The sequence below is a fragment of the Uloborus diversus genome, chromosome 5 (genome assembly GCF_026930045.1).
Source record: "Uloborus diversus isolate 005 chromosome 5, Udiv.v.3.1, whole genome shotgun sequence".
Classification (NCBI taxonomy): Eukaryota; Metazoa; Arthropoda; class Arachnida; order Araneae; family Uloboridae; genus Uloborus; species Uloborus diversus.
The window spans coordinates 99,860,480-99,888,041 of record NC_072735.1 but is presented as its reverse complement, the minus strand read 5'-3'; the positions used below and the strand labels follow the sequence as shown (position 1 = coordinate 99,888,041).

Below are 27,562 nucleotides of genomic sequence, written 5' to 3'. Positions count from 1 at the left end.
ATTTGGGGCTTTTTATTGGCCCCAAAAAAGTTTCAGAATTTTTTCGTACCTAAAACGGGAATTTCGTTCATGGGGGAGGGCTTTCTTCAGCATGACCCCACCCCCCTTCAAATGGTTTTCTGTATCCGCCCCTGGTGTGATCCGGTGGTGAAATCTTGAAACAAAGGATAGAGAAACGCTTTCCATACTGTTTTGAACTTGACTAAGATTAAATACGTACGTATGTACAATTTTTATCAAAAAGTGAGGGATAATGATAATATGGGCAGGTCGTTGGGCGACACTAGCAGGTTTAAACTTGAGAGTTGTTAAACTTAAAAATATATTAAACCGATATCAAGGGCTTCCATATGGGGGGGGGGGCAAGTGGGGGCTCAAGCCCCCTCTCCCTTCTTTGAAATTAGTACATCCTTGCTTTTAGTACTTTTTTTTTTTTTGCAAAAATGAAAAATTATTTCTTTTCCAGCAATTAATCAATAAGTTATTAAAAATGTCAAATTTTAATAACTCTAATCTGTACTGAAATCGATTTCCATGGGGAAAATATCCTGCTAAACCATGGGGGAAATATCTGAGCCCCCCCCCCCTTAAAATTTTGCATATGGGCGCCCTTGACCGGTATGGTACAAAACGTGTAATTGAAAATTTAAGGTAGTCTTAGCCCTTTTTCGGATTATCGTTTCTTTTGGCAGGGGGGATTGTCATAAGAAGCGCGCCATTGCTCACAGGGACGGACGGACACCCCTGTCATTCTATAAGATTTTAGAATCAAATATTGCTTCTCGAGTGCTTTTTCTCGAATGGGGTTACTCAGAGAGCACACTTCCTTGAGTAAATGTTTTAAAGCGATTGTTAACGCTGTGGCAGCCATGTTAAAACGTTTATGAAATGTTTAAACGCAAGGTGTTTACAATGCAGTGGTGTCCCCCCCCCCCTGCCCCCACCCAGGGCGATGACATTCATCCCTCAAATGTGACGTTGAACCCCCTAAAATAAATTAAAGCCGCTTAAGTTACCCTCTCCTCTTCAAAACTTCAATGGCGCCGTCTGCGCCATTTACCCCCTCCCCCGCGCTCTCTCTTGTATAATATATGGTTTGTTGTGGAATGCTCGGTTATCGAGCACCTCGGATGATTTGAAAACCGAATACGTAATCTGCTTTTCAGAGAAATTTGATAATCAATTTTAACCTTTTTGAGGACCAACGCACGGAAAATGAAACGTAGCTACGGAATCTTAAATTCCGAAATGGACCGTTGCGAGCGTAAGCATTTTCAGCAGTTTATCCTCAACTTTACAAAAAAAAAATAATAATAATAAAATAAAATCAGCACATTAATTGACTGAAATTTTTTGTATGAAAATAAATGCTACGCACACAAGAAGTCACAAATATCTTGTGTATGGAATTTCAAAAAAAAAAAAAAAAAAACAATGTGTTTAAAATGTAATTTTTATTTAAAAATTGGGTTGAAGAGTGGAAGCTAAAATAAATCCCACACGACAAACTTCAATATTTCTTTTTAATGCACTCAGAAACATTTCAACTTCACTCCCTGCACTTTTACTGTTATTGCATATTCCTAAAGTCGACGAATGAAAAATAAAAAAGAGCGGATCAAGAAAGAAAAAAAAATCATGAAATTCAATGCACTTCAAGCCACACTTGTACACTTTTCAATGCGTCGGGAATCCCAATCCTCTAGAAAACGCAATCACAAATATTTTACCCTCCCTCCTCATATATTAGTCAGATAAATATACTTAACTACTCTTAACAAGAGCATCAAAAAAAAAAAAAAAAGCAAAGCTATAAACTAGAAAAGAATGAGTACTTTTGCGCAGAGCAACTATTCCCCTACTTGTTTACATTATTAACTTCGTGTTTGAGAGCCCGAAACCATTCGAAATAATCACCTGATAACTGAAAATCATTAGCTTAAATGCATACCCGTTCGAATAAATTACTCAGTCGCCCAAATGCCGAGCTCCTAGTTTCTGACAAGCTAACAGGAAATCTAGTCGAACCTGCATCCCCCAAGGATTGTGACCCCAAAATGAAGACTAAAATCTATCGAATCGACCCCCTAAAACAAGCTTGCATTTCGAACTTTACCGTAAGGGTAAGGGGACAAAAGGTGTATCTGCTCATTTTATCGGAAAACAACAAAAAAACTAGACCCAGACTTAAATGTAAAAACTAGAATTTTTCATGGAATTTGGGGGAGTGGTATTGATTCCCCTTCTAAAAGGGGGTGTCAATACCCCCCCCCCAACTTAACCTAAAACTTCTAAAAGCCAGGAGGGTTCGCCCCTTATTATACCCCTAAATGGTAGCCTAAATGTCACATTCCTATCTCGAGCGCACCCCTGCCAAAACAACGCGGGAATTCAACTGAAGTCAAGGGAGTCCATCTCCCCCCTTTCGCAAGGCGATGGCGCACCCTCTCAAATGTTACGGAGCATCCGTCTAGAAAGAGCCCTCCCCCCCCTCCCGAAATGAGATGGAAAAAAAACAGCTTCTAAAAATTTCGGTTTCGCAGGCTGCGCCATGGACCCCCTCCCCCCTTCCGAAAATGAGATTAAAAAAAACCTCTCAAAAAACCGGCTCTAAAAATTTTAGCATAGGCGGATTTACGGGGGTGCCAGGGGGTGCGCCGCACCCCCAAAATTATTGGCGGTGTTTTGAAAAAAATTAGTTTAGTATATTTCACTCAGAAACGCAGTTGGGGAAAAAAAATCATAGCTGATTATACTAGTAAATTTACTTGAATCCACTGTATCACCACACGTCGCTAGTGCAAGAAAAACATAACTGTGCTCATGTTAAGAATTAAAATAATTTTATCCATTTGCAAAAAAAAAACTAATAAATAATTTCATGCAAATAAAGAAACTTCTCAAACAATTTATTGTTCAGTGCTGTGTTATTTATAAACTAATTACTGTACATTCGCGATTAATTACTGTACATTCGTATAGTAATTGCATGTTCTGTAATTGGGTATTTATTCGTATACCAATACCAATTCTTCAATTTTAAAACAACAATGGCTAATAAAGTGCAAAAAAAAAAAGGCTATTGCGAGAAACTTTATCAATAAAATCTACACCGAAATCAACCGAAAACCAACATTTTTAAGATGAATTTTCAAAAATCTTTGAAGGAGGACTCCCGGACATTTTGCTGCATTGGTGCATCCAGGGGGAAGGGGGCACAAGACTGGTGACCCTCCCCACAAAATGCTGAGTAGATGTTTGCAAAATATATTCTTTATTTTTGAAGAGAAGAAAAGATCTCATTTTGGGAAAACGCAGTTATTTTACGAAAAAAAAGAATGTTGGGAAAAAATCTTAATTTCTCTTTCAACGAAGAAATATTGTCTTTCAAAAAGAAATATTGACATTTAAATTTTTCAACAGCTTCAGATTATTCACGGCGAATCGTGTGCCTCCCCCCCCCCTCCTGGTACAATCCTCTTTCTTTCATATCTCCCCCCTCCCTTTTTTTTTTCATTTTTTCTATTTCGTTTTCATTTTTCCTATTAGTCCTAAAAAAATTTCTTCTCCAAAGCCCTTTCTTCAGCCAAAATTGTTACAAAGTACCTCAAATTTCGTTTCTTGGGCTTCACTTTCGCAAAATTTCCAAGAAAGATCTTCTAACCACCTAAATGCATCGAAAATCGTTTAAAATTGCGTTTTTGGAGCTTCAGTTTTGAAAAACTGCAGTGGCCCTAACGTTACCAAATATGGTCTTACACTCATGTGTTTAAGACTTCAATTTTGGAAAATATTCGAACAAGGGCCTCCGATCCCCTTTCTCTAATATCATTGAAGAGTGTTAATACTTTGGTTTTGAAAACTACTATTTCGAAATATTTAAGTGGAAGAATCCTTTTTTTTAATACCATGGAGTATTGCAGAAGAACTTCATTTTTAGGACTTCAATTTCGAAAACTTTACAGGGGAGAGCTCCAGAACACCCCGTCCGGTAACAGCAGCAAAAATTGTCCTCCGTAGCATTTTTGGAACTTCAATTATGAAAAGTTAAAGAGGTAGCGTGGGGAAGGGGTTACGTATTTCTATCTGCTTTTCAAAAAATCGATTGGAGACAGTCTGTGAGTCTCATTCTTAACCCAAACTATAAATATGGACTATAATCACATTTATAAGACTAAAATTTTTAAAGATAGCTTTAGAGCCACACGTACCTTTCTTGCCCTTAAAATATCACCAAGAACTGCAAAACTGCGTTTCCAAAACTACTATTTCAAATTTTTTCTGGGGGCACGAATCCCGTTCCAAACCAGTAGCTTGATTCATCCATTGCTTCTAATATCGACTTTCGTTTAAGACTTTTTCTGCAGTTTGAAATGTTAAGAATTGCTCATCCCCTAATCTTACCAAATATGGTTTACATTGCGTTTTTTAGATTTAAAAGTGTGTCCCGCCCTAAAATTATTTCCTGATTTCGCCACTGCCTTGTTATTCCGGGAATACCCCCCCCCTTCCCCAGATCCCTGTTATTGTTGCACCCCCAAATATTTCGACCTAAATCCGCCTATGAATTTTAGTTGCACAGGCTGCGCCATGCTCCACCACCTTTTAGTGGGCACCCCCGTAGCAGTCAACTCAATTTTGGAAAAGTGAAGAAAATGAACTACTTGAGTACTCGATTCAAACGTCTCGAGATCTCGATTTGAAACATCTCGAGATCTCGATTTGAAACATCTCGAGAAGTCAATCGCTCGAGTACTCGATTCAAAAGATCTCGAGAAGTCAATCGCTCGAGTACTCGATTCAAAAGATCTCGAGAAGTCAATCGCTCGAGTACTCGATTCGGAAGATCTCGAGAAGTCAATCGCTCGAGTTCTCGATTTCAAAAGATCTCGATTATCAATCACTCGAGTGATCGACTTAAAAAGATCTCGATTATCAGAAGTACTCGATTCCCGAGATCTCGATTATCAAAAGATCTCGATTATGCCCATTACTACTTCAAAGTAGAGGGGACGGGAGGAAATTGCGGACTTCTTCCCCTGAAAATATCCCTTTTAATTTTTTTTGAAATTGAAGTCTCAAAAATATTTAGATTATGTTTTGTGATGGAAGGATGTTACAATTTCACAAATTTTCAGTGGAAAAAATATTTTTTTGTTAATAAATTATGTTTTTGTCTTATAAATAAAACAAACCAGTTATGTCAATTATTTTTTCCCCTAACAAATTAGCAGCCTCAAAAGATATTTTATGGAAAGAAGGAAAATCATGGAACATCATGGAGTTCAACCATAATCGAGAAAATAGTCATGAAAAGTTTCCTCAAAAAAGGTTCAAAAATCATGGAAAGTAATACTTGATCATGGATTTTTGATTCTAGAACATATATATTCACCAAATTTTATAGATTAGGAATAAAACTTAGGCATCTTAGCCATTTCTTACACTTTTACTCCTCATTTCCGATTTTAAAACTTATTTCGAAATCCAATTGCATTGCTTCTATGAAACTGGCTTGTTCTTAATAACTGTATGATTTTTACCACTCGGACATCAATAATTTTTTGTTTAGCATTTTAAAAATCTTTCTTATACATCTTATTGTGTAGTTGAAGACTTGTACACTTCTAATTTTGCCATGCTCATTCCAAATTTTGATTTATTAATGTATATCCTTGTAATAAAAGCTCATTATATCACAGAGGTATTGCTAGTCATTGTTGCATTATTTATTTTTTAGTTGTAGTAGTAACTCATCTCGTTACATTTTACTTTAATTTTAGTTTTTAGAAACATGTGCAAATTTTAAATGGTTGTAAAATTACTCTCACAAGCACTAATATTCTTGTGGAAAATGTATGTTTTTTTTTTTTTTGGAAAAATTGCAACCCATCTGTTATGGAAAGTTGCAAGTGGAAGACATTGAATGTCATGGGCTTCAAAACTCTAAACGTAGCAGATAAGTAAATAGAAATACAAAAGTGACGACCAGCAACAGGCTCTGGGCCCAGCTAGACTGGTAGTAGTCAATTTACAATCCCCAGTGAAGATCAATGGCCCTCTTAAAACTATCTACTCCTTTGCTCATTACCACCTCTTCCGGTAAACTGTTACAAGGTTCCACTACCCTGCTAAAATAATAATTTTTCCTAACATCCATGTTAGCCTGAGATTTAAATAGCTTAAAACAATGACCCCTTGTCCTGTTTTCAGTGCTAAACTTCAGCCCGTAACATCTTTCATTTTAATAAATTTAAACAACTGAATCATGTCCCCTCGGTCTCTTCTTTGCTCAAGACTGTACATTTTTAGCAGTGGCGGATGGGGCAACATGAACCGGCCCTGGCATTTACAGGCCAGCCGGTCACCTTAAGACTTGCTCCTTGAAGAGGAGACGCTCCCACCGTCCTTATTTATTTATTTTTTTCAGATATAAAAGATAGAGCGGATACATCTTCTAGTTTTAGTAGGGAGTCACCATTAGAATTTGAGTATTCAAATTAGGAGAACTGCGTTTACGAATGTGGAGAAAAAGAATCAATAATAAGAACACCTGCATAGTAAAAATTAATATTCTTGCTGATGATGGGAGGTTCGGGGGCACTCCCCCGGAAAATTTTCAAAATTATAGCTTCAAAAACGCATTGTTAAACTTTTTAAATGATTTTGGGCGATGTTTGCGGGAGGGGGTATTTGGAGAATTCCCCCAAAACTTTTTCAAAATCAGAGCTCTAAAACGTATGCGTAAGCATTGTTTTGAAACTTAAAAAACGTTATTTCATCGACTTTCAATGACGTGAGGGCGAGGAATTTTCGGGACATATTTTGGAATTGAATCCCATAAAACGAAATTTGAGAGGACCTTTAGTGATGCTGGCGAGCGTGTAGGGAACAAAAAATTTTCTAAGTTAGCTTTTAAAACGCAGTTTTTGACGATCTTCGGTAATGTTAGTGGGTGAAGCTGTTCGGGGACATTCATTCGGTAATTTTTCGAAATTTGAATTCTAAAACGCAGTCGTAGATGATATTTGCTGATGTTACCAAGGGTTCAGGGGCTCTTCTCAGAAATCTTTTCGGGATTGAAGTCCTAAAAAAGAAATTTCACACTACCTTTGGCGATACAAGAGGGAGGAGAGATTCGATGACCTCTGAAAAATTTCTTAATTGTAGTCCTAAAAAGTAAATTTTAAATGATCCTTAAAGATGGGGTGGAGGCACTTCTGCAGGATTTGGGTGATCACTCTCCTGGAAGCTTTTCGAATTTGAAGTCCTAAATACGAATTGTAGGCCATCTTTGATAACGATAGGCGATATGAGATGGGACTGGGTTCCGATTTAGAAACTTCCCCTGCACTCTTTCAAAATAGAAGTTTTAAACACGTTTCCAATCTACCTTGGAGGTGTAAAATGAAGGGTAAGGCTAAAGGATGTCTCTCCCTTCCGCATTCTTTGCTAAGTGTCTATCTTTTTATTAAATTATTGATACAAATGTTATGGAAAAACCTCCCCCAGTATATCTTTTCCAAGATCATTTTAGTTCTTTGGTTTTTTTCATAGTGAAATTTTCAATTTCCAACTTGATGTTTGAAGTTGTTTGAAAATAAAGAGTTTGAGATTCGTTAAAATATTTTTTAACATTTTGGACTGATGTGGTACTTTTCAGGGACACCAGATCTTCTTCCAACTTAATTTTACTTTAAATATCCTCCAGCTAGAATATCTTAATAAAGTTTTATTTTACTTTCGTCTTATACATTCAAACACTTAGTATTCATTACGTTGCAATGCTTTAAATCTCTCTTACTGCATTTTAACTTTTTTTCTATTTAAAACATGCTTCGGCGGCCCCTATGAAACCGCCATTATTATCCAGCTATTCATTCATTGTATTAAATTAAAACTTGTCACAGGGTTTTACTATGTACTGAATACTTTTTTGGTTGATTTTTTTTTTAATTTGTCAGAATGTCTCGAAAAATTTCAGCTGCCTTTAGTTAGGTAAATTATAATAAAGAACCGTGGATGTTCCTAAATAATATTTAAAGGTTTAATATTCAAGGGTTGCATTTTCTTTTAAAATATTGTTGAGAAAATATTTTTTGTCACGGGAATTCCACTTGGTATTTTGTTACTTCTATTTAATTTTTTTAAATATTGAGAAGGTTTTCTTTCTTTTTTACTTTGTTCATCCCTAAATTAAAATTGGCAGCCACGGTTCTACGCCACCCCTGCCTTTACGTGTTCATTGTCCCCTACAGACTATTATTACATGCAGCTGTTAGGGCCTTAGAAGGTCCGGGACAGTTATGCAACAAAGTTATCTTATCGGCCGATCGATGAATTTACAGACACACAGTAAAGCATCTTATTGCTCACAGCAGAGCATTTTTTAAGGAATTTTTACTAGGCGACACAAGTTTATCACAAGAGTAAAAATTATTGAGAAGGTTACAGCCTTTTTCTCAACAAATGTATGCATAATCGTCGTCTCAAAGTGGTATTTCTCTAAGTACTGTTTGTTCTGTGGCAGCTGTATGGGATTTCTGATTTAAAAGGAAGCCGATATGAACAAACCTTAAGCATAGTATTAACTCCGCCCCGGAAATTTTTCGAAATTTTTAGTTTTGAAAACGCATTTTAGACGATCTTTGGTAATGTTAGGATTGAAGAGGTTCGGTGTCGCTCACTTGTCTATTTTTCGAACTTGTAGCTCTAATGCAGTTTTAGGCGATCTTTTTGATGATGTTAGAGTGAGGAGAGATTTGACGGTCCATATCCCAGGAAACTTTTCTTGATTTGTAATCTTAGAAATGCATTCTAACTGTCTTTCGTAATATTATGCGCTCAGGTGCGACTCCCTCCCCACGCCCGTTTTTCGAAATTGAAACGTTCAAAACGCAAACATTATGTCCAAAAATGTTCAGAGGAGGGTGGTTCGGGGGTTGTCCGGCGGATTTTTTTCTGCAATTGTAGTGCTAAAAACGGAGTTCAATGCGCTCTTTTTGTGATGTGACGTGGAGGAGTGATTCTAGGGCCCGCAACAAGAAATTTTTCTAATTTGCACTCTTAAAGATGCGTTCTACTTGTCTTTTATAACGGTAGGGGAGAAGAGGTTTGGAGCACTCCCTCGGAAATTGTAGCTCTAAAAAATAAAAGATTAAAAAACTGAAACCCGACTACGGCAAAAAAAAAAAACCCTAAAAGATAAGAAACAAGGTAGGTGCTGTCTAATATCATCGTCCTATTGAGTAAAACCAGTAACTTGATAGGTTAGATATTCCTATTTATTTAGTTCTATTGAAATCCTCTGTCACTTTCACATTAATAACATTATAATTCAATTCAAATGCCGTTGTCGTGCGTTCTCAACTATAGTTCTACTATACCGCACGACTACGGACTACCGCACTACCGGATAACTTGGTTTTTTCAAATTGGCACTAGTATATACAAATTAAAAAAAAAAAATCTTTGACCCCATTTTTTGTAAGCCAAGCCCGTTTTTTTCTACCTATTGACTGGACTAATCTTCAATTTCGAAGATATTTTTAAAAGAATCAGGACTGTAAGTTTCAAATGTAGCCTATTTTAGCCGAGTTACAATTAAAAAACAAAATAGGATGAATAGTTTTGACGCTGCGGTGAAACAACCGTAAATACAAACATACATAGACTGCTAAAATCATAACCTTTTCTTTTGACTTTGCCGTAGTCGGGTGAAAACGAATAATACAATAGCTTGAGCACTATATACCTGCAAGCAAGCATCTTAGTTTGAAACACATGAAAGATAAATTAAATTAGTGTTATTACCTTAAACTGGTAGACAACTTAGTTTACAAAAGATTGCTCTTACTTAATAAGAATATAATAATAATCAACACCTAAATTGTTCTTTACCTAATAATGTTTTTTCCGTAGAATGGTTACAGATTTTGTTATATTTATTTGAAACCCGTGCTAAAAAGAGAAAGGAATGAAATTAGTTAAAATTAGGATGTATAAGTTTAAATCAAATTTTCCTATTGCTGAAGTCTGCAAAAATATAGCCTATGTTACCCGGGTCTTAATTATGAAACGAATGACACCTTATTTATCAAAATCGGCCAATCTTGAACGATGCTGGCGAAAAGGAGAGGTGGGGGACCCTCCCCTGGAGACTTTTACAAGTTTTTTTTTAACTCAGTTTGTAGACGATCTTTGGTAATATTAACAAGAGGAGTGGTTTGGAAGATCCCATATTAAAAAGAATAATTACATAGACTAGCATATAAAGCCAGTTTTGTTACTATTTCTAAAACATTTATGATCAGGGCCGGATTTAGACTTGACGGGGCCTTAAGTTATTTCAGGTATGGGGCCCTTTTTGTAATCCGGACCACTTTGTCGGTGGTGAAAAAGGAAATGCTAAAGTGTTTTTTTTTTTTTTTATGACTATTACTACTTTTTTTGCTCTATATTTGTCTTTTCCCCTGAGACACATAAAGTTATGCATTATTTTCTTTCTTCCTTCCTTTCTTTTTTTCTTTCTTTTTTTTGTGTTCGTTTTTACTTCCTTTTACAAAAAAGGAAGTATTGTATTCGCGAAAAAATTTTCACTCAAAAATCGCCCTTAATTTCCATTTTGCTCACCCCCAAATGAATGTTGAGTTTTTTTTTCGATTCGACCACATGCGGAAAAGTGCCTAAGAATGTATAGACACGCGAAATATCCATTTTGACCATCACCGAGGTAATTACAACGACTTTTCTCGTGACGTCTGTATGTATGTGCGTATGTGTGTATGTGCGTATGTGCGTATGTGCGTATGTGCGTATGTATCTCGCATAACTCAAAAATGGTATGTCCTAGAAAGTTGAAATTTGGTACATAGACTCGTAGTGGGGTCTAGTTGTGCACCTCCTATTTTGGTTGCATTCGGGTGTTTCCAAAGGGGTCTTTTGCACCTTTTTGGGGGGAAATCATTGTTAATTTCGATGCAAACTCAAGTGGTGTTATAATTTGGCGGTCACTTGGCGATATATCGCCAGTCTTTTGGTTGCCAAGTTTTGTCGCCAACTTGGCGAAAAATTTGGCGATTTTTTTTTTTTTTTTTTTTTAAATCTGCTTTCAATGTGGCCATTGCTAGTGATATTTAAAGAGTTAGAGAGAGAATCCCATTAAAATTGCAATAATAGGGAAATAGCATTAAATTGGTGTAAAAGGAAGTCATGTGATGCACACATCAGCTCGTTTTAATGTGTGTTTGCCTGCCTTTTTGGATTTCCCTTAAGAAGGGGAATAGCATCGAGAGAATGATGCAGGGCTCCCAATTTAGGGGTTCCCCCAGAGGGAATTTTGAAAAAAAAATATATAGTAAAATTCTGCAGTTTGAAGCCATAGAAAGGAAAATTGGAATCAAAAATATTCGGGGGAAAAGTAGGCAAACAAAACTTTTTTAAATTATGTACTCTTGCAAGTTGAGATAAAACACAGTAAAATTTTTTTAGGGGTCGACGCATCGATGAGGCAGTCGACAGAGAAATAGAGCGAGGGAGAAGAAAGGATAATGCATTGTTACTTGCGCTCATGGACTTTTGATACAGCTAGTTTTTAATCATCTCTGCAACCTATCTACAAATTGCTTTAAAAGAAATAGGGTACAACACTTAGAGAATAGGTAGCAAGAGAGTAATATACTGCCCATTTGAACAATTCATAATTTATACTCTTAGTAAGAAATAAAATTGAAGCATACTTTGACGAACATACATTGAAGCACACACTGAATTTAACATATTTTGGCACTCCTCCCCCTTATCAACTCCAATTTGTTAGAAATTTTAAAATTCAAGGCTTGTGGCCACATATTTGCAAAATTTCAAGCATTTGAAAATGAAATTGATTTTTTTCAAGTATATTTCCATTTTTTTTAAGAACGACAATACACAACTTTTCGTTATAAGCAATAGCTTTCAACTAAAATGTAAATCCGGCCCTGGAAATGATAGTATAAATAACAAAGTCTCCAAAACATTTTTACAAATTAAAAGCGGTAACGGATAACTAAAGTAAAAGTTTTAGAAATAAGTAAATTTTTTTACGAACCGAACTTGCTCTCAAAATCCTTTGTTTGAATCATCAAAATGAATTTCAATTTCATTATAACTTTAAAAGGATTTTTAATGACAGCTAAAACGTGTTGCAAATGACTCCATCATTTTTCAGTCCTGTTGCCTCGAAACTGGAGAAAAAATAAATAGATTGCCAGTGCCTACAAGTTACAATGCGCAAATCCCTTTTATTCACAAAGCCATAAAAAAGGAAGTGGTAGGTGTGGTTAGTTACCCTAAAGCAAAAATTACGGAAAAGAATTCCAGGAAACAATCCCAACCCTTCAGCCTTAGGCTTCACTCTCGGAAAAATACCTCTCTCTTTGCATCTTCGAATGAAAAACAGCTGTTTCCGTTCGGAAAACTCCTTTTGCCGTCCCGTCCCAAGTAGTGTTCCTGTACTGGTCCCTGTCCCGTACCCTGTACACAGATGGCCGTGAAATGGTTATCGGCTATCATCAATGAAAGGGCTAATGAGGTGGGGTGCTAATCGATTGCTTAGTCTGGCGCCGAGTGCGTGGTCGGCCGGTCCACAAGGGAAGAAAAAGAAGGCTTTCGTCATGTACCAGTCGACAGTTTTTTTTTTTTTTTTTAAAGAAGGCAAGGGTCTTTCTAAGATTTTTACGAAGATTTGAAATCCGTTTACAAAAATGAGTGAACCAATTTTAGATTTTCCAGTGTCGCAAAGTGGTTTGATTTCACATCTTCTAGGCGACAGATTTTTTTCACTAGTTTTTTTAAGGAAGGAAAAAAAAAATTTTTTTTTTTTTTTTTTTACTATTCAATTGAAAGATTTAATGCGGCCCAAACCGAGGCGGCCCACCGGGCATTTGCCCGGCTGCCCGCCGGCCCCATCCGCCACTGATTTTTAGCCTTCTAAGCCTGGAATCATAGTCTAAGTGAGAAAGTCCATTTATTAGCCTTGTAGCTCGCCTTTGAACCCTTTCCAATACATTAATGTCTTTCTTAAGATAAGGAGACCAAAACTGAACAGCATACTCCAAATGAGGCCTAATCAAACTTCTATATAAGGGCAGAAGAATTTCTTTAGATTTGTTTGAAATAGATCTATTGATAAACCCAAGCATCTTATTGGCCTTGTTACTAGCAATGCTGCACTGTTGGTTAAACTTTAAATCCTGACTTATTAAGACCCCCCGATCAGTAACTTTGTCTGCCTGACTAATGACTGAACCTTGCAAATAATAACTTGTACACTTATTTCCATGCCCTAAATGTAGCACTTGACATTTCCCAACATTAACAGCCATACCCCATTTATCAGCCCACTCCGTAATATGATCTAGATCCTCTTGCAGCTGTTTTGCTTGTTCTTCATTTTCTACAGTCCCCATAACTTTGACATCATCACCAAAAATATTCATGTTCCCAGAAATATTTTTGTGAATATCATTCATAAAAACAATGAACAAAACAGGCCCTAACACTGATCCTTGAAGAACCCCGCTTAAAACCTCACTCCAATTAGAATAATTTCCCCTTACAACTACCCTTTGTTTCCTTCCGATCAGCCAGTTTTTTACCCAAATGAAAGTTTTCCCTCCTATTCCTATATCAGCTAATTTGCTAAGTAGAGCAACATGCGGTAAGTACTTATTAAATATCTGAAATAGTGTAGAAGAATGGGTGTATCAAAATATGAAGAAAATAAAACTAAGGGAAATCAGGAGAATTTTTTTTTTTGGCTGAAACAAACCAGGGAAAGTTGGCAAAAATAATTTTGTTCAAACTGTGGCCCCTGAAGCAAATTAATTGAAAGGAGAGTGACAGTTGATGTGTTCCCTGTCCTTGTCTGTTTTTCAACCGTTTTTGAAAATAAGGCTGCAGAAAATTTTATCTGCTAACCATGTTGTTTTATTCAGTTCAAAAGAAAGAATATATAAATTAATCGAATATTTTTTGCTATTACACATTTTAAATTTGCACCCCTTTTGTTTAAATTGTTGAAACTAGTATGGACATGTAATTTTAGAATTTTGGAGTGTAGTTGCAGATTGCCGATCAATGTATAGTTAAGTTGCTACTGCAAAATAATAAAAATTTCAATATTTGAAACGAATGAAAAAATAGTTATAAGAAGAATTATGTTTTGTTTTGAATGCTTTAGTATTTCAAAAATAACAAAATAAATTTGCATAAAGGCTAAATGAATAAATAAATTTTATTGAATCAATAAAAAAACATAATCAGGAATGCATTCTATCAGTTTATAAATTGCTTTAGAGGGGGGGGGGAACAATTTGAGAAAAAGATTTTAAAATATGCTCCCATAAATCCAGGTGCTTTATTTTTGGACAATGGGATAGAAGTTGCTGATAAGGTGTTCGCCATTACTTTGTTTACTGAACCACAACTTCTTGCTGTGTGGAAAAATTACCCCCTTCATCCTCTTCAGGTATGTATTTTTTTTTTTTTTTTTTTTTTTTGTTTCTCATCAAATTTTGTTTTTGAAGTTTCAATTCTCATGTTGAAGTTAACAACATATTTTTCTTTTTCCAGTGAAATTTTAAAAAATAGTAATTTTATAATGCATTGCGTTTTTATTATTCATTTTTTTTAATGTAACAAACTAATTATCAGTTATACAGACATGTAAACTACATTACATTCTGATCTCTTTGCATTTAGATTTAATTTTTTAATATTGTGTCAGTGATTGTAATGAGTAAATAACTAATATGCCTATTTATTAATTTTTTTCCCTTTCTTTTTTTTTCTCTTTTAATATAAATTGAGATAGTAAATTTTCTAGAGACTATCTATTGACTAGTTTTCAGTACTGTTTCGGGAAAGGCAAATCTTGTGCAACTAATTTATTACATTTCTATGACAAAGTTACCATGGCTTTGGACAATAAGAAGCCTGTAGATGTTGTTTACATTGATTTTCAAAAAGCTTTCGATAAGGTACCGCATGTTGCTCTACTTAGCAAATTAGCTGATATAGGAATAGGAGGGAAAACTTTCATTTGGGTAAAAAACTGGCTGACCAGAAGGAAACAAAGGGTAGTTGTAAGGGGAAATTATTCTAATTGGAGTGAGGTTTTAAGCGGGGTTCCTCAAGGATCAGTGTTAGGGCCTGTTTTGTTCATTGTTTTTATGAAAGATATTCACAAAAATATTTCTGGGAACATGAATTGTTTTGCTGATGATGTCAAAGTTATGGGGACTGTAGATGATGAAGAACAAGCAAAGCAGCTGCAAGAGGATCTAGATCATATTACGGAGTGGGCTGATAAATGGGGTATGGCTGTTAATGTTGGGAAATGTCAAGTGCTACATTTAGGGCATGGAAATAAGTGTACAAGTTATTATTTGCAAGGTTCAGTCATTAGTCAGGCAGACAAAGTTACTGATCTGGGGGTCTTAATAAGTCAGGATTTAAAGTTTAGCCAACAGTGCAGCATTGCTAGTAACAAGGCCAATAAGATGCTTGGGTTTATCAATAGATCTATTTCAAACAAATCTAAAGAAGTTCTTCTGCCCTTATATAGAAGTTTGGTAAGACCTCATTTGGAGTATGCTGTTCAGTTTTGGTCTCCTTATCTTAAGAAAGACATTAATGTATTGGAAAGGGTTCAAAGGCAAGCTACAAGGCTAATAAATGTACTTTCTCACTTAGACTATGATTCCAGGCTTAGAAGGTTAAAAATGTACAGTCTTGAGCAAAGAAGAGACTGAGGGGACATGATTCAGTTGTTTAAATTTATTAAAATGAAAGATGTTACGGGGCTGAAGTTTAGCACTGAAAACAGGACAAGGGGTCATTGTTTTAAGCTATTTAAATATTAGGCTAACATGGATATTAGGAAAAATTATTATTATAGCAGGGTAGTGGAACCTTGGAACAGTTTACCGGAAGAGGTGGTAATGAGCAAGGGAGTAGATAGTTTTAAGAGGGCCATTGATCTTCACTGGGGATTGTAAATTGACTAGGACCAGTCTAGCTGGGCCCAGAGCCTGTTGCTGGTCGTCATATTTGTATTTGCATTTGTATTTATTTATTTTTTTAATAAAAGAGAATGATAATTTAACATTTCAGTTGTGCATTCATTAAAAATAATAAAATCCTTGAAAAAAAGTTAAGTACCCTTAGTTTTGTTTTTTAATCGACAAATGGATAATTGCAGCGTATCTTGTTGTAACTTCTTTATGGTTCTTTCTTTTCAGTTTTGCAGTGATAAATTATTTTTATTAGTTTTTGTGATAATCTGTAAATGTTAAACAGGCTTTTTTTTAACCATAAATTTACTTTATTTTGCATTTACATTATTAAATTCAATTACATGTAGTTGTACTTAAATGTATATTATTCCTCTTAATTTTATATATATAGTATTATATTTATCTTATGTTTTGGTGTAGGGGAATGTAGGGCAAAGTGAAATAGCAGGGCGAAGTGAAATAATGAAATATTTACTCTACTTTTTGCACCACCTATTTGGAAATATTTTAACTATATAGGTAACACATGTAGTATATTCCAATCAGGAAAAAAGTACCTCTTAAGATCAAAATGTATGAGAATAGAAGCAATTTTCAAAAATTGATACTCAAACTCAATATTCTGTTGAAAGTTAAAAATTATTTTTGTTATTATAAAATGGTAAATTTCTTGTTAACATTTTAATATTAATTGAGATCTACTAATATTCGGTGTAGTATTTATTTTGTTAATATTCAGCTTATTTGTATTTTATATATTTTGCACAGTTAGTCAAGTGCATGTGGAGCAAAGTGAAATAGTTCATTTTGTTTACTCATTCAATCATTTACTTCACTTATATATTCCTTTATCAATTAATTAAATTCCATTCCTTCATTTAATAATTCACTTATTCATTCATTTATTTTCTTATTCATTCCCTGTTTTATTTGGTCATTTATTTTTTCTTTTATGTTAATTAATTTTTTTTTATTGTTTTGTTGATATTTAATTCATTCATCTTTTTATTTATTCAGTCATTTGATCAAAAATATTTTTTGCAATCGAATCTAGAATATTTCATTTAGAAGAATATTTTATTTTTAACTTGACCTCATGAAAAAAAAGTTAAAATTTTCCACTTTTATGCACAAATTTGCCACCAAAAATAAAAAATAATGTTTCAATGAAAGTTTTATTTTACAATACATTGCTCTTTCTCTATGTACTGCAGTTTTCAAAACCAATTTCCCATTTTGAAAAAGCTATGTCATTTTAACTATTCCACTTTGCCCCACATTCCTCTGCTTATGTATTTAAATTTTGTTCATTTAGGAACAAGAACCTGGTGGTGATAGAAGATGGATAGAATCTGTTCCTTTGCTACAAGTAAAATTAGTTGCCTGTTTTTTGTTATAAGCTTACAAATTTCTTGCTTCTTATTAATAGTGATGAGATAAATTACCTTTGTGAAATATGATTCAGTGCTGTATACATGTAGATTTATATTTCTAATTTTTTTTCATAATAAAGCATAAGAATTGCAACACCTTGTTTTTTATTCCCCCCCCCCCATAATGGTGTCAATTAGCAACTGCTTAAATGTGGGGGGGGGGGGGGAAGGATTTTGCAACTGTTATCATGTTTCAAAAAATGAATGTTTTTAGTATGTATATTATCTATTCAAGCAAGTCAATTGGCGATTAAATTTTGCATTTCTTATAATTTCCTGTTGTCAACTTTGTTTAGTTTGTTGCATCCAACAGACACTTTAAAACTGAAATTTAACTTAGTAAACTTTAGTTAGTAGAACTCATTCAGTGAATAGAGCTCAATAATATCAAACAATGCAGTTGCAACTTATATTTTATCACTTTTTCATTTTTTTTTTTGTTACTATAATAGGTTGCAGTTTTACTAATCCATGCTATAAAAAGCTTTTTTTTGATATATATCGGTAGTGTAGTAAGGAGGCCGGAAGTAAATTGTAAAAATTTTAAATATTCCTTTTGCTTTTCAAATTAAGACAAATTATTAGATAATTGTAAAGCAAAACTTTTTCACTTTTTGTTTTTAATTCTTTGATTTTTCAATGTAGGAATTTTTTTTACAGCTCATCCTTAAAACAACCAGCATAATGTTTTTTTTTTTTTTGAAAAAAGTTTTAAAAATTCCCCAGAATTACCTGATATGAAACTAGCCTTTTAAAAAAAGTTTGATCAATCAATGAGGAAAAAGCAAAGAAAAAAAAACAAGTAGATAATTCAATCTTTTCTATTGAAACTGAATGCCTACAAAATATACCCAAGAAAGGCTAATAACTTAGTGTTTCTTTCTTCCCTTCCTTTTCTCTTAATTGAAAGCCGGAGAGAGTTTATTTTATCTTTTGAATTTCAATTTGAGATCACAGCAGAAATTAAAGTAGGAATCTAATTTTGAATGCTATTTAAATGTAATATGTAAAAGCAATGTTTGGGGGGGGGGGGAGAATCAAAAATATTTGTTTTGAAATGAAAAGATACAGCACACCAGCATCCTCTTATGCTATACTCCTTGTATTCATTGTGCATTTACTTCATGATATTTTTGTGTTTTTAGAAGCTGCATAAATTTGAAGAAACTATTGGCATAGAATTTACTCATATACGTCTGCTTGCAAGATCTTTAACTCATCGCAGCTTGGGATACAATAACTTGACTCTGTAAGACATATATGTTGTAACCTTAGTATTTAACTGTAAGCGCTTGAAATTTGCTTATAAATCTTATTATTTAAGAAAGTGTCTCTTAAATTGTACTTTTTATTTTTATTTATTGTCATTATTTATTTATTTATTTAATTTTTTTTTACAACGAAAACAGTGCAGAGGTAACTGGGTTGTTGCTCATCATTCCAACTTGAAAGTGCATTTAAAAAAAAAAAAAACCTTTTTGTATGATTGTACTATGTTAAACTATTTTTATTTTTTCGGGAATGTTCTTAGCTTATATGTAGCTTTATTGAATTAATTCTTTTATCATTATAGTAAATAGGAAATATATATTAATTAAAACATTTCAACAGAGATTTAAACATTAGCTTTAATCAACTGAAATGACATATAGAAAGAACACTAAACACTAGATCACGAAAACAATCTATATAAATAAAACAAAGAATATATGTGTATGTATGTTCATTTTTATGTGTGTATGTTCCTTATACAAAACCACAGTTTGCGTCGGATCTCGACCACATTTGGCAGGGAGGTACTTAGGCACCCGAGAAAGAGCATAGGGAGGTTTTCAAACGCAAAAAACTGAAACGTTGGAATTTTAATTTTAAAATCCGAAAATGGCATTAAATGATTCTTTCTACCCAAAATAATTATCAATTTTCTTGCTTTTGTTTCCATTTGAAAGCCCGTAAAAAGTACCCCTGAAATTGATTTACTTTCTTCGAATTAAAAAAAACCAAGGCTTTAAAATCACCAGGGAAAATTTTAAAAGCAAGCTTATCTTTTGTGTGATCTCATTTCAATTAGCATGAATAAAACCATTCAGAAGGTTGCTACTTTTATCTCCTCCTACTGTGACTAAATAAAATTTTGTTTTTGTTTTGAGGTAAAAATTCCTCCTTTTGATTTTTTTTTTTTTGGGCGATTTATCTTTTCTTTTTTGCACTGTTAGCAAAAGATGATCAAGGATTTTAGTTCTATTTATGAAAGGTTGCGTTTAATTTATTCAGGAATTTTCGATTTGCCCTTTTCTTTCTTTAAGAGCGATTATTTTGATGGGAAATTTTACAGTATTTTTTTTTTCTAATTGAAACCTGATTGTTGAACACTCATCACTTGACATAACTTTTATTTTCGACTTAGACCATGCAAAGCCGGGAAATGCAGCTAGTATGTAAATAAAGAACTACACTTTTCACTCCAGGACCCCCCATACCTCCCATTATTTGTGGTTTAACCATCTGAATATGTCCCTGAACACAGCTCTGATTTTTTTTATCCAGAGCAGAAGCCGAGCAATCCCTGGTCCAGCACCCCCAGAGGTATCGTTTCACTTGGAGGACTTTGTGACCACTAGCATATTTAATGTTCCCCAGTCACCATTAAGGAAGAGGGTGGATCTTCAACCGACTAGGATCGAACCCAGGACCCTCTGGTCACAAATCCAATGCCATACGAATCAGGCCACCACTGCTCCAATAAAGAACCATAGTTGCCACTCCAAAAAGAGCGAAATACGTGTTGCCAAACATGATAATAATAGCACAATCATGAAGCAAAGAAACAAACAAAAGTTTGTTGCTGAGCGGCTATTTTTAGACTTTAATTTTTATCAAAACCTTATGTAACACTAGCTGCGATGCCCGGCTTTGCCTGGTCCACCTCAAAAATAAAAATTGTGTCAAGTGACGTATATTCAACAATCAGGCGTAAAAAATAAATAAAAAAAACATTATGATTTCCCTTCCAAACAATGACGACAGATATTAAAATACTTTTAAGAAATTAAATCCAGAAAGGTGGATTTAAAATGCGTAACCATGGAAACACAAAATAAAATAAGTTTAAGAAAGTAAAATACACGAGAAAATGGTTCACAATTTGAATGGAATCGAGATTTCTTAAATTTGATTAAAAAAGTCTTGTGACTTTTTTTCCTTTCGAGATAAAAGATTATTTTTTCGACCATAGGTCGAGTTAGATCTGCAGTAAAAAAGGTCGCTTTTTTCAATGGCGTCAAAAAGAAAGTTGTGGGACAATTCCTTCATTTTTTATTGATTTATTTAATGAAGGAATTAGTGCCTAAATTTCAGCTAAGCCTAAAAAAATTCGAGCTAAAAACGCAAATAACTCCTGCCGTAATAAGTTAGAGCATTGAAACAAATTGCGTAGAACGTTGAACATTCTACCCTTTCTAACGATATGTAATATTAATATGTGCAAGTAATTTTTCATCCCCATATTTGAGAATTTATGTGAAAATTGGACGTAAATTGGAATAAAAAAAAGAACTATTCATCGAATTTTATTCAAACTGGTCTGCAGACCTTCTCAGGACTTCAAACTGTGAAAATTTCAGCGCAACCGGCCAGGTAGTTCTCGAGTTTTGCGAGTTCAAACACACAGACGCTTTTTGGGGAGGGACTTCATTTTATACTATGTAGAGATTCATTGATTGATGTATCTCAATGTCCATCTTGCACTTCCTGTGCTGGTGTTTCTGTAATGTATGTTTTGCCCCCCTAATTTTACTGTACCCAGTTACATTCTTGGTTATTGTGTAACAATAGAATAGGAACTGTAGGCAGTGTTGTAGAAAGATCTGATGGCGCTTAATGTTGAGTTCGTTTTGTCACCTATCCCAACTTCACCAAAATACAAAATAAAATTTATTAAGGAAACAAGTTTTGTTAAGAACAGCATAAAACACAGGATAAATTGTTTGTAAAAGGTGTTTTTAAAAATGAATAAATACAAATAAGTATTCTTCACTAACCTCTAGGTTTAAGAAACAACACAACACTGTGACAACTGTTGCACCCCTTTCTTTCTCTCTCTCTCTCTCTCTCTCTCTCTATATATATATATATATATATATATATAGATATATATATACACACACACACAGGCTGTCCATAATTAAAGACCCCACTTTAAAGTTGTCTAGCAACATAACTATTTCTCGAAATTTTGGGAAGACCATAATGGAAGGATAGGAATTTGTTAGAGTTTGCGATACATTTGAGATATAGTCCAGAATAGATACATTTTACCTTGCAAAAAATGGGGTCAAAGATTTTATTTTTTAAATTTGTACATATTGGTGCCGACATGGAAAAACCAAGTTTTCCAACACGAAAGATACCGGGAGAACTTTTGGGGGACAAAAAGCCACAAAAATTAATGACTTTTTTTATTTTTTTCAAAATATCTCCGAAATGGTTCAACTTAGAAAAAAGTATTAAATATAAAGTTTAAAGAACATTAAATTTCCTACAACTGTCGTATTTACAACTTTTTTGTAGCACAAATAGCAAGCTTGCTATACCTCCTTGAAAATAGGCAGTTTTCCTCCACTCTGAAATAAAAAGCTTTCACACCGAAAGCAAGGCGTCACAATTATTAGAACTTGAATAGAAGTTTTAGTTTCAGAGAGTTTATCGACAGTTTGAGTTTCTTGCTCCCCCCCCCCCACCCCCCCGCCGGACACAGAGTAGCAGTTCTGGCTGACAGATTAGTTCCCACTAGACTCGAAAAACATACGATGTAATATGAAACTGAAATACATATATGCATTCATTTAAAGCACATACGACGATGCAATAATAAAAAAAAAACCCTTCCCCACTGCTCACGGACTAACATTTTTGGTCTGACAGAGGTAGTCTTCATTGGACTCCAATAACAGATGATATATTGCAGTTTGTAACTGGATTACACAATATATACATTCATTTGAGGCATATAATTCGTACATTCTAGTCTAATTATTGCAAACAAAGATGCGATTTTTAAATATTAGTTTGAAGGAACGAATATCAGGCAGCTAATAAGCAAACACAATCATGCTTCCTTTGCTTTTTTGTAATTTTAACCACTTTTGAGATATTTTGAAAATACCACAAAAAGTCACAAATTTTGGGGGGTTTTCGGCCCCCAAAACTTCTCCCGAGGTCTTTCGTGTCGGATAACTTGGTTTTTTACTTTCTTCTATATCTAATATATAGAAGAAAGTATTGGATTCGTGCAAATTTTCGAATTTCGAATTTTGACGGATTCGAACGTTTTGAGGTGTGCTGAGTCCATTTCGACCATTTTTGGAAAATGTCTGTGTGTGTGTGTGTATGTGTGTGTGTGTATGTATGTGTGTCACGTCTGTGTGTGACCAGTTTTTTGTGGCCGCTCTACAACAAAAACTACCGCATGAAATCGAACGAAATTTAGTACACATATGTGCCCCTATGTGAACTTGTGCCCATTAGTTTTTGGCGCGAATTCCTCCAAGGGGGGTGGAGCAATGGGACGTTTTTCGAGTTACGCGTGCTTGCTATTCCTCAGGAAGTAACTGGCGGAATCAAACAAAATTTGGTCCATATGTTGGTATTAACAGGAACAGGTGCTGATTCAATTTTGGTGTCAATAACTCAAATGGGGGTTGAGCTATAGAACGTTTTTTGTCATCAATTGTGACTGCTGTATCTCAAGAAATAATGAACGGAATGAAAGAAAAATTTATCGGCAACTAGCCCTTAGTGGGTATAAGAACTGATTTTATTTTTGTGTCAACAGCTAAAAAGGGGGGTAGCGCAATCACCCGTTCTTTTTTTCCATTTTGAGTGCCCTATCTCAAGAAGTAATGCTACGTTCTGGTTGAAATTTGGAATATATGTGAATCCATATGTAAACAGGCTTTGGTTCTATTTTGACGCCGATCGCTCCAAGAGGTGTTGATTTTTTTTTTTTTTTTGCGAATAAAAATATTTTTATTAATGCAACAATAAGAAAGATAAATCGTAATAGATTGTCGTCTGCGTATTTCTCGTGATTTTAATTGTATGGAAATGATAGGAAATATTATCTCAATGATTTAAAATTTTGAACTGTTGCCATCTTATGTTTGTTAACAAATAAAATATTTGTAATTCATTCAAGCAAGGCTTTTAAAATAACTTTCAATTTTCGCTCTTTGCTTTGCTTTTGCAATAATTCAGACATTGGGATAGTCGTCAAGTTTTTGCATGTGTCATTTTGTTTTTGTTGGGAATATTGCTTCCTCGTCAAGCATGGGGAGGGATCAGAAAAAAAAAAAAGAAAAATATAGAAGAAAGTTTCGTGATGGCCACAACATACTAGTTCATATTGGCACTAGTATACACAAATTTAAAAAGTAAAATCTTTGACCCCATTTTTTGTAAGGCAAGCCCATTTTTTTCTACCTATTGACTGAACTAATAGTTTTAAAACAAATCATCAGGACATGTTCAACATAATGGCTGTCATTTTCGTCTGATCTTCTGGAATCATCAGATGGCATGTTCTACAGTTGATTGCAGTATGATCTTTGAAATGCTGCAAACATGTTGTGATATGCTGTATTAAAGCAAGGGCGCCAGAATTTTAAGGAGGGGGGGTGATGGGCTCAAAAAATTTCCCCATGGTTTAGCAAAATATTTTCCCCGTGGAAACAGATTTTACATATTAAAGTTTGATATACAATGCAGATTAAACATATTAAAATTTTACATTTTTAATAACTAATTCATTAATGGCTGAAAAAGAATTTTTTATACATTTTTACAAAGATAAAAGCACTAAAAGCAAGGAAGTTCTCATTTTAAAGGGGGGGGGGCTTGAGCCCCCCTATATGGGCGCCCTTGTATTAAAGATTGAGTAAAGTTCTCGGATTATTGCAATTTGCGAGATTTTTCAAATGCCTCCAAAGCCAAATGTCAGATGGATGAAGGTTTGGTGATCAGGTACTAATGTACTTCATTAAAAAAAGGTCCCCGGCAGCAAAAATTTTAACTTTTTTATTTGCTCAAACAGATTTCCCTTCCTTTTACTATGTTGAACATACAAAATTTCATTAATTTCTGATCAATAGTTTCATTGCTAAACAACTTTTAAAGTAGTGTCGATTAATTATGAACACCCTGAATATATGTGTTTGTGTCAGGGTTGGCAAGTTTCTGCCAAGGCGGTTAAAACCACTGGTAGGGTTAAAACCGGCATGGCAAAAACCACTTTCTGCCACATTTGCGGCAAAAACTCACAAAATGACAAAGAATTATTGACATGCAATATGAAATGCAAGGAAAAATAATTAATTGTTAACCAAAGCATAATTTAATTACAATATTATCACAATTCAAAATCAAATGTTACATTGTTTGAACCGTGCAGTTGTCTCTTAGAAAATTTGGTTTCAAAAATCTAAACAGTTTCTCAATTTAATATGCACAAATGAGAAACTTAAGAATATTCTTGCAGCAGAAGAGCTAGCAGGCAATGCATCAAGGAACAAGCAATATTCGTGAAACTTTCATCTATTGCAACATATTTTTTAATCTGGTTTATCTTATGTAGCAATTGGGGTAGTGATAAAAATTTGGCTGGAAAAATAAGTTTCAAGAAATATGGCCAATTTGTTTTGCAAAGCCGTGACATTGGGTACAAAATCTAGGTTAATATTCGCACGTAAAATTTTGGCGCTTTCTTCTGGAAGCACATGTTAATTTCAATCACAAGCAATTTAGATGAAGCATATAATTGAGCAAATTACAATCAATACTACCTGTTTAATTCTGCGTTTCACTCCTCTTTCCTAAGCACCCATATGGTATTTCCTTCTTTGTTTATTAATCCAAATATTACGAACATCTGCAGTTGAAAAGTTCCCTTTCTGAACTAAATCAAGGGCACTAGCATAGGACTTTATTTTTTACGATTATGATATGAAGATGAAGTTTAATTTTTTAGTTTACTTGAATGAATATCATTTAGTAATTTCTTGAGTTATTAAAGACATTTTTCAGTTTTGCCAGTTTCTGCCGGTTTTTACTGGTTATAACCAGTTTCTGCCACTGGCACAGCTAAAACTAGTTTCTGCCGGCAGAAAGCCAACCCTGGTTTGTGTGCATGCAACCAAGTATTTTTAGCTGAAAATTTCCTCTTCTAACTATTTTTTCATTAATCTAGGGGCTCAAATCAGAGGCTTGAATTTTTGGGAGACACTGTACTTCAGCTGGTTGCATCTGAGTATCTTTATAAATTCTTCCCTGAGCATCATGAAGGACATCTGTCTGTGAGTTAAGTTTTAAAATATACAGGGTTTGTCCGGAAAGTAATAGGACTGATTGTTTCCCGCCGCGACTGTACTTCGGAGCGTGCACGCGCCGGCTGGATTCGGTAGAGGGCATTCCTAGCTAACGAACAAGCGGCTAGTCGATTGTCTCTGAGCACCTGGAGAGTCAGGACAGACATTTTCGCGCGACGTGTTTCTGTGAGTGGTGCAAGCCGAAACTGCAGCGTTCGTTAGAGCAGAGGTATGCGATTAAATTCTGTGTGAAACTCGGTAAATCTGCGACAGAGACGTTTGATATGATTAAGCAGGCTTACCCAGATGTTGCTTTAGCAAGAAGTGGTGTGTTTCGGTGGCACCAGGTCTTTTCGGCGGGCCGGGAAAAGGTTGCCGATGAAAACCGTGCTGGAAGACCTTCGACTTCAACAAACACCGACAATGTGACTGGTGTGCACAAAGTTTTGAACTGAGACCGTTGACTAAGTATTCGTTTAATTGCCCAAATGTTAAATTTACCAAAATCTGAGGTTCATGGTTTTGTGACGGTGCATTTGAACATGCTCAAGGTGTGCGCGAAGTTGGTCCCAAAAGTGCTCACTGATGACGAACAGCTACCTGACCAAGGCCGGCATCCCAACGCTTCCGTAGCCGCCCTACAGCTCAGATGTGGCCCCCCGGACTTTTTTTTGTTTCCTCGTCTGAAAAGGCCAATGAAAGACAAGCATTTTGAGGCGACAGAGGGGATCCAAGCAGCTTGCACCGCGGCTCTCAAGGCTATTCCGGAGAATGCCTACCGTGACGCCTTTGATGCTTGGAAATCACGCTGGCAGGGCTGCTTCCGCGCAGAAGGAGCCTATTTTGAAAGTTTTTAAATAATTGTAACAATTGGCTCAGTAAGTTTTTTTTAATCGACTCAGTCCTATTACTTTCCGGACAAACCCTGTAGAATCATTCCATTTTGTGTAATATACAAAATGTAAATACAGTAGCCGCCGCCTATATAAATCAGGTACGTTTTAAACACTTTTGATTTCATAAAGCGGCTGATTTCAATAAAGCGGTTGATTCAGTTAACCAACATCCACTATAGTATATATATATATATATATATATATATATATATATATATATATTATTATTGCTAAAAAGATATGGAAATTTGTTTGTTTTAATGTACTTCACTGAGCAGAATCAATTGTAAATTTCTAATGTGCTAGGGAATGAAAAAGTAATCTTCTACTTCGTGAGTGCTTCAGAAGTTCCTTTGGTGATTATTTTGAAGTATTGAATAAGGGGGTTCTTTGAAGAGTAGGTTGAAACCTACATGCTGACTTTAGTTGCAAAATAACTATAAATAACAGAAAGATGAGAATCGTTGACTTTGAATTTTATCGTATTGATAGGTGACTCCCCACCAATATCTCTTCAAATTTGCAAAATGTATAGGATTTATTTGAGTTAAACAAGGTTTTTTTTATTTAAAGACCACACAAAGTTTTCCAGACAGACCTTCAAATTCTCAAGAACCGAACTACCAAGAGTTGTTTCAATATTTTTGCTACTGCTTCAAGACAACTTCAATAAGAAATTCCTTTTTTACCAGCATGTCTAAGTAACATATTGAGCAAAGATTTGTTTTTTGATAAGCTGTTAGCCATATTTGTCATAGGTTTTTCTGATAAAGTATAGTAAGAACCTTATATTGAATAATATGTTATGTCAGAAG

The 27,562-nt window shown here is 34.7% G+C and overlaps 1 protein-coding gene across 1 annotated transcript in view; it reads left to right on the top strand.

Moving 5' to 3' along the window:
* LOC129223399 (ribonuclease 3-like) overlaps positions 1-27,562 on the top strand; it is a 98,306-nt gene that overhangs the window by 50,784 nt on the left and 19,960 nt on the right. Inside the window, exons 13-16 of the mRNA XM_054857994.1 lie at positions 14,394-14,509; positions 17,374-17,427; positions 18,637-18,740; positions 25,734-25,839. Coding sequence (XP_054713969.1) covers positions 14,394-14,509; positions 17,374-17,427; positions 18,637-18,740; positions 25,734-25,839 — 380 coding nt within the window. The remainder of the gene's footprint in view (positions 1-14,393; positions 14,510-17,373; positions 17,428-18,636; positions 18,741-25,733; positions 25,840-27,562) is intronic.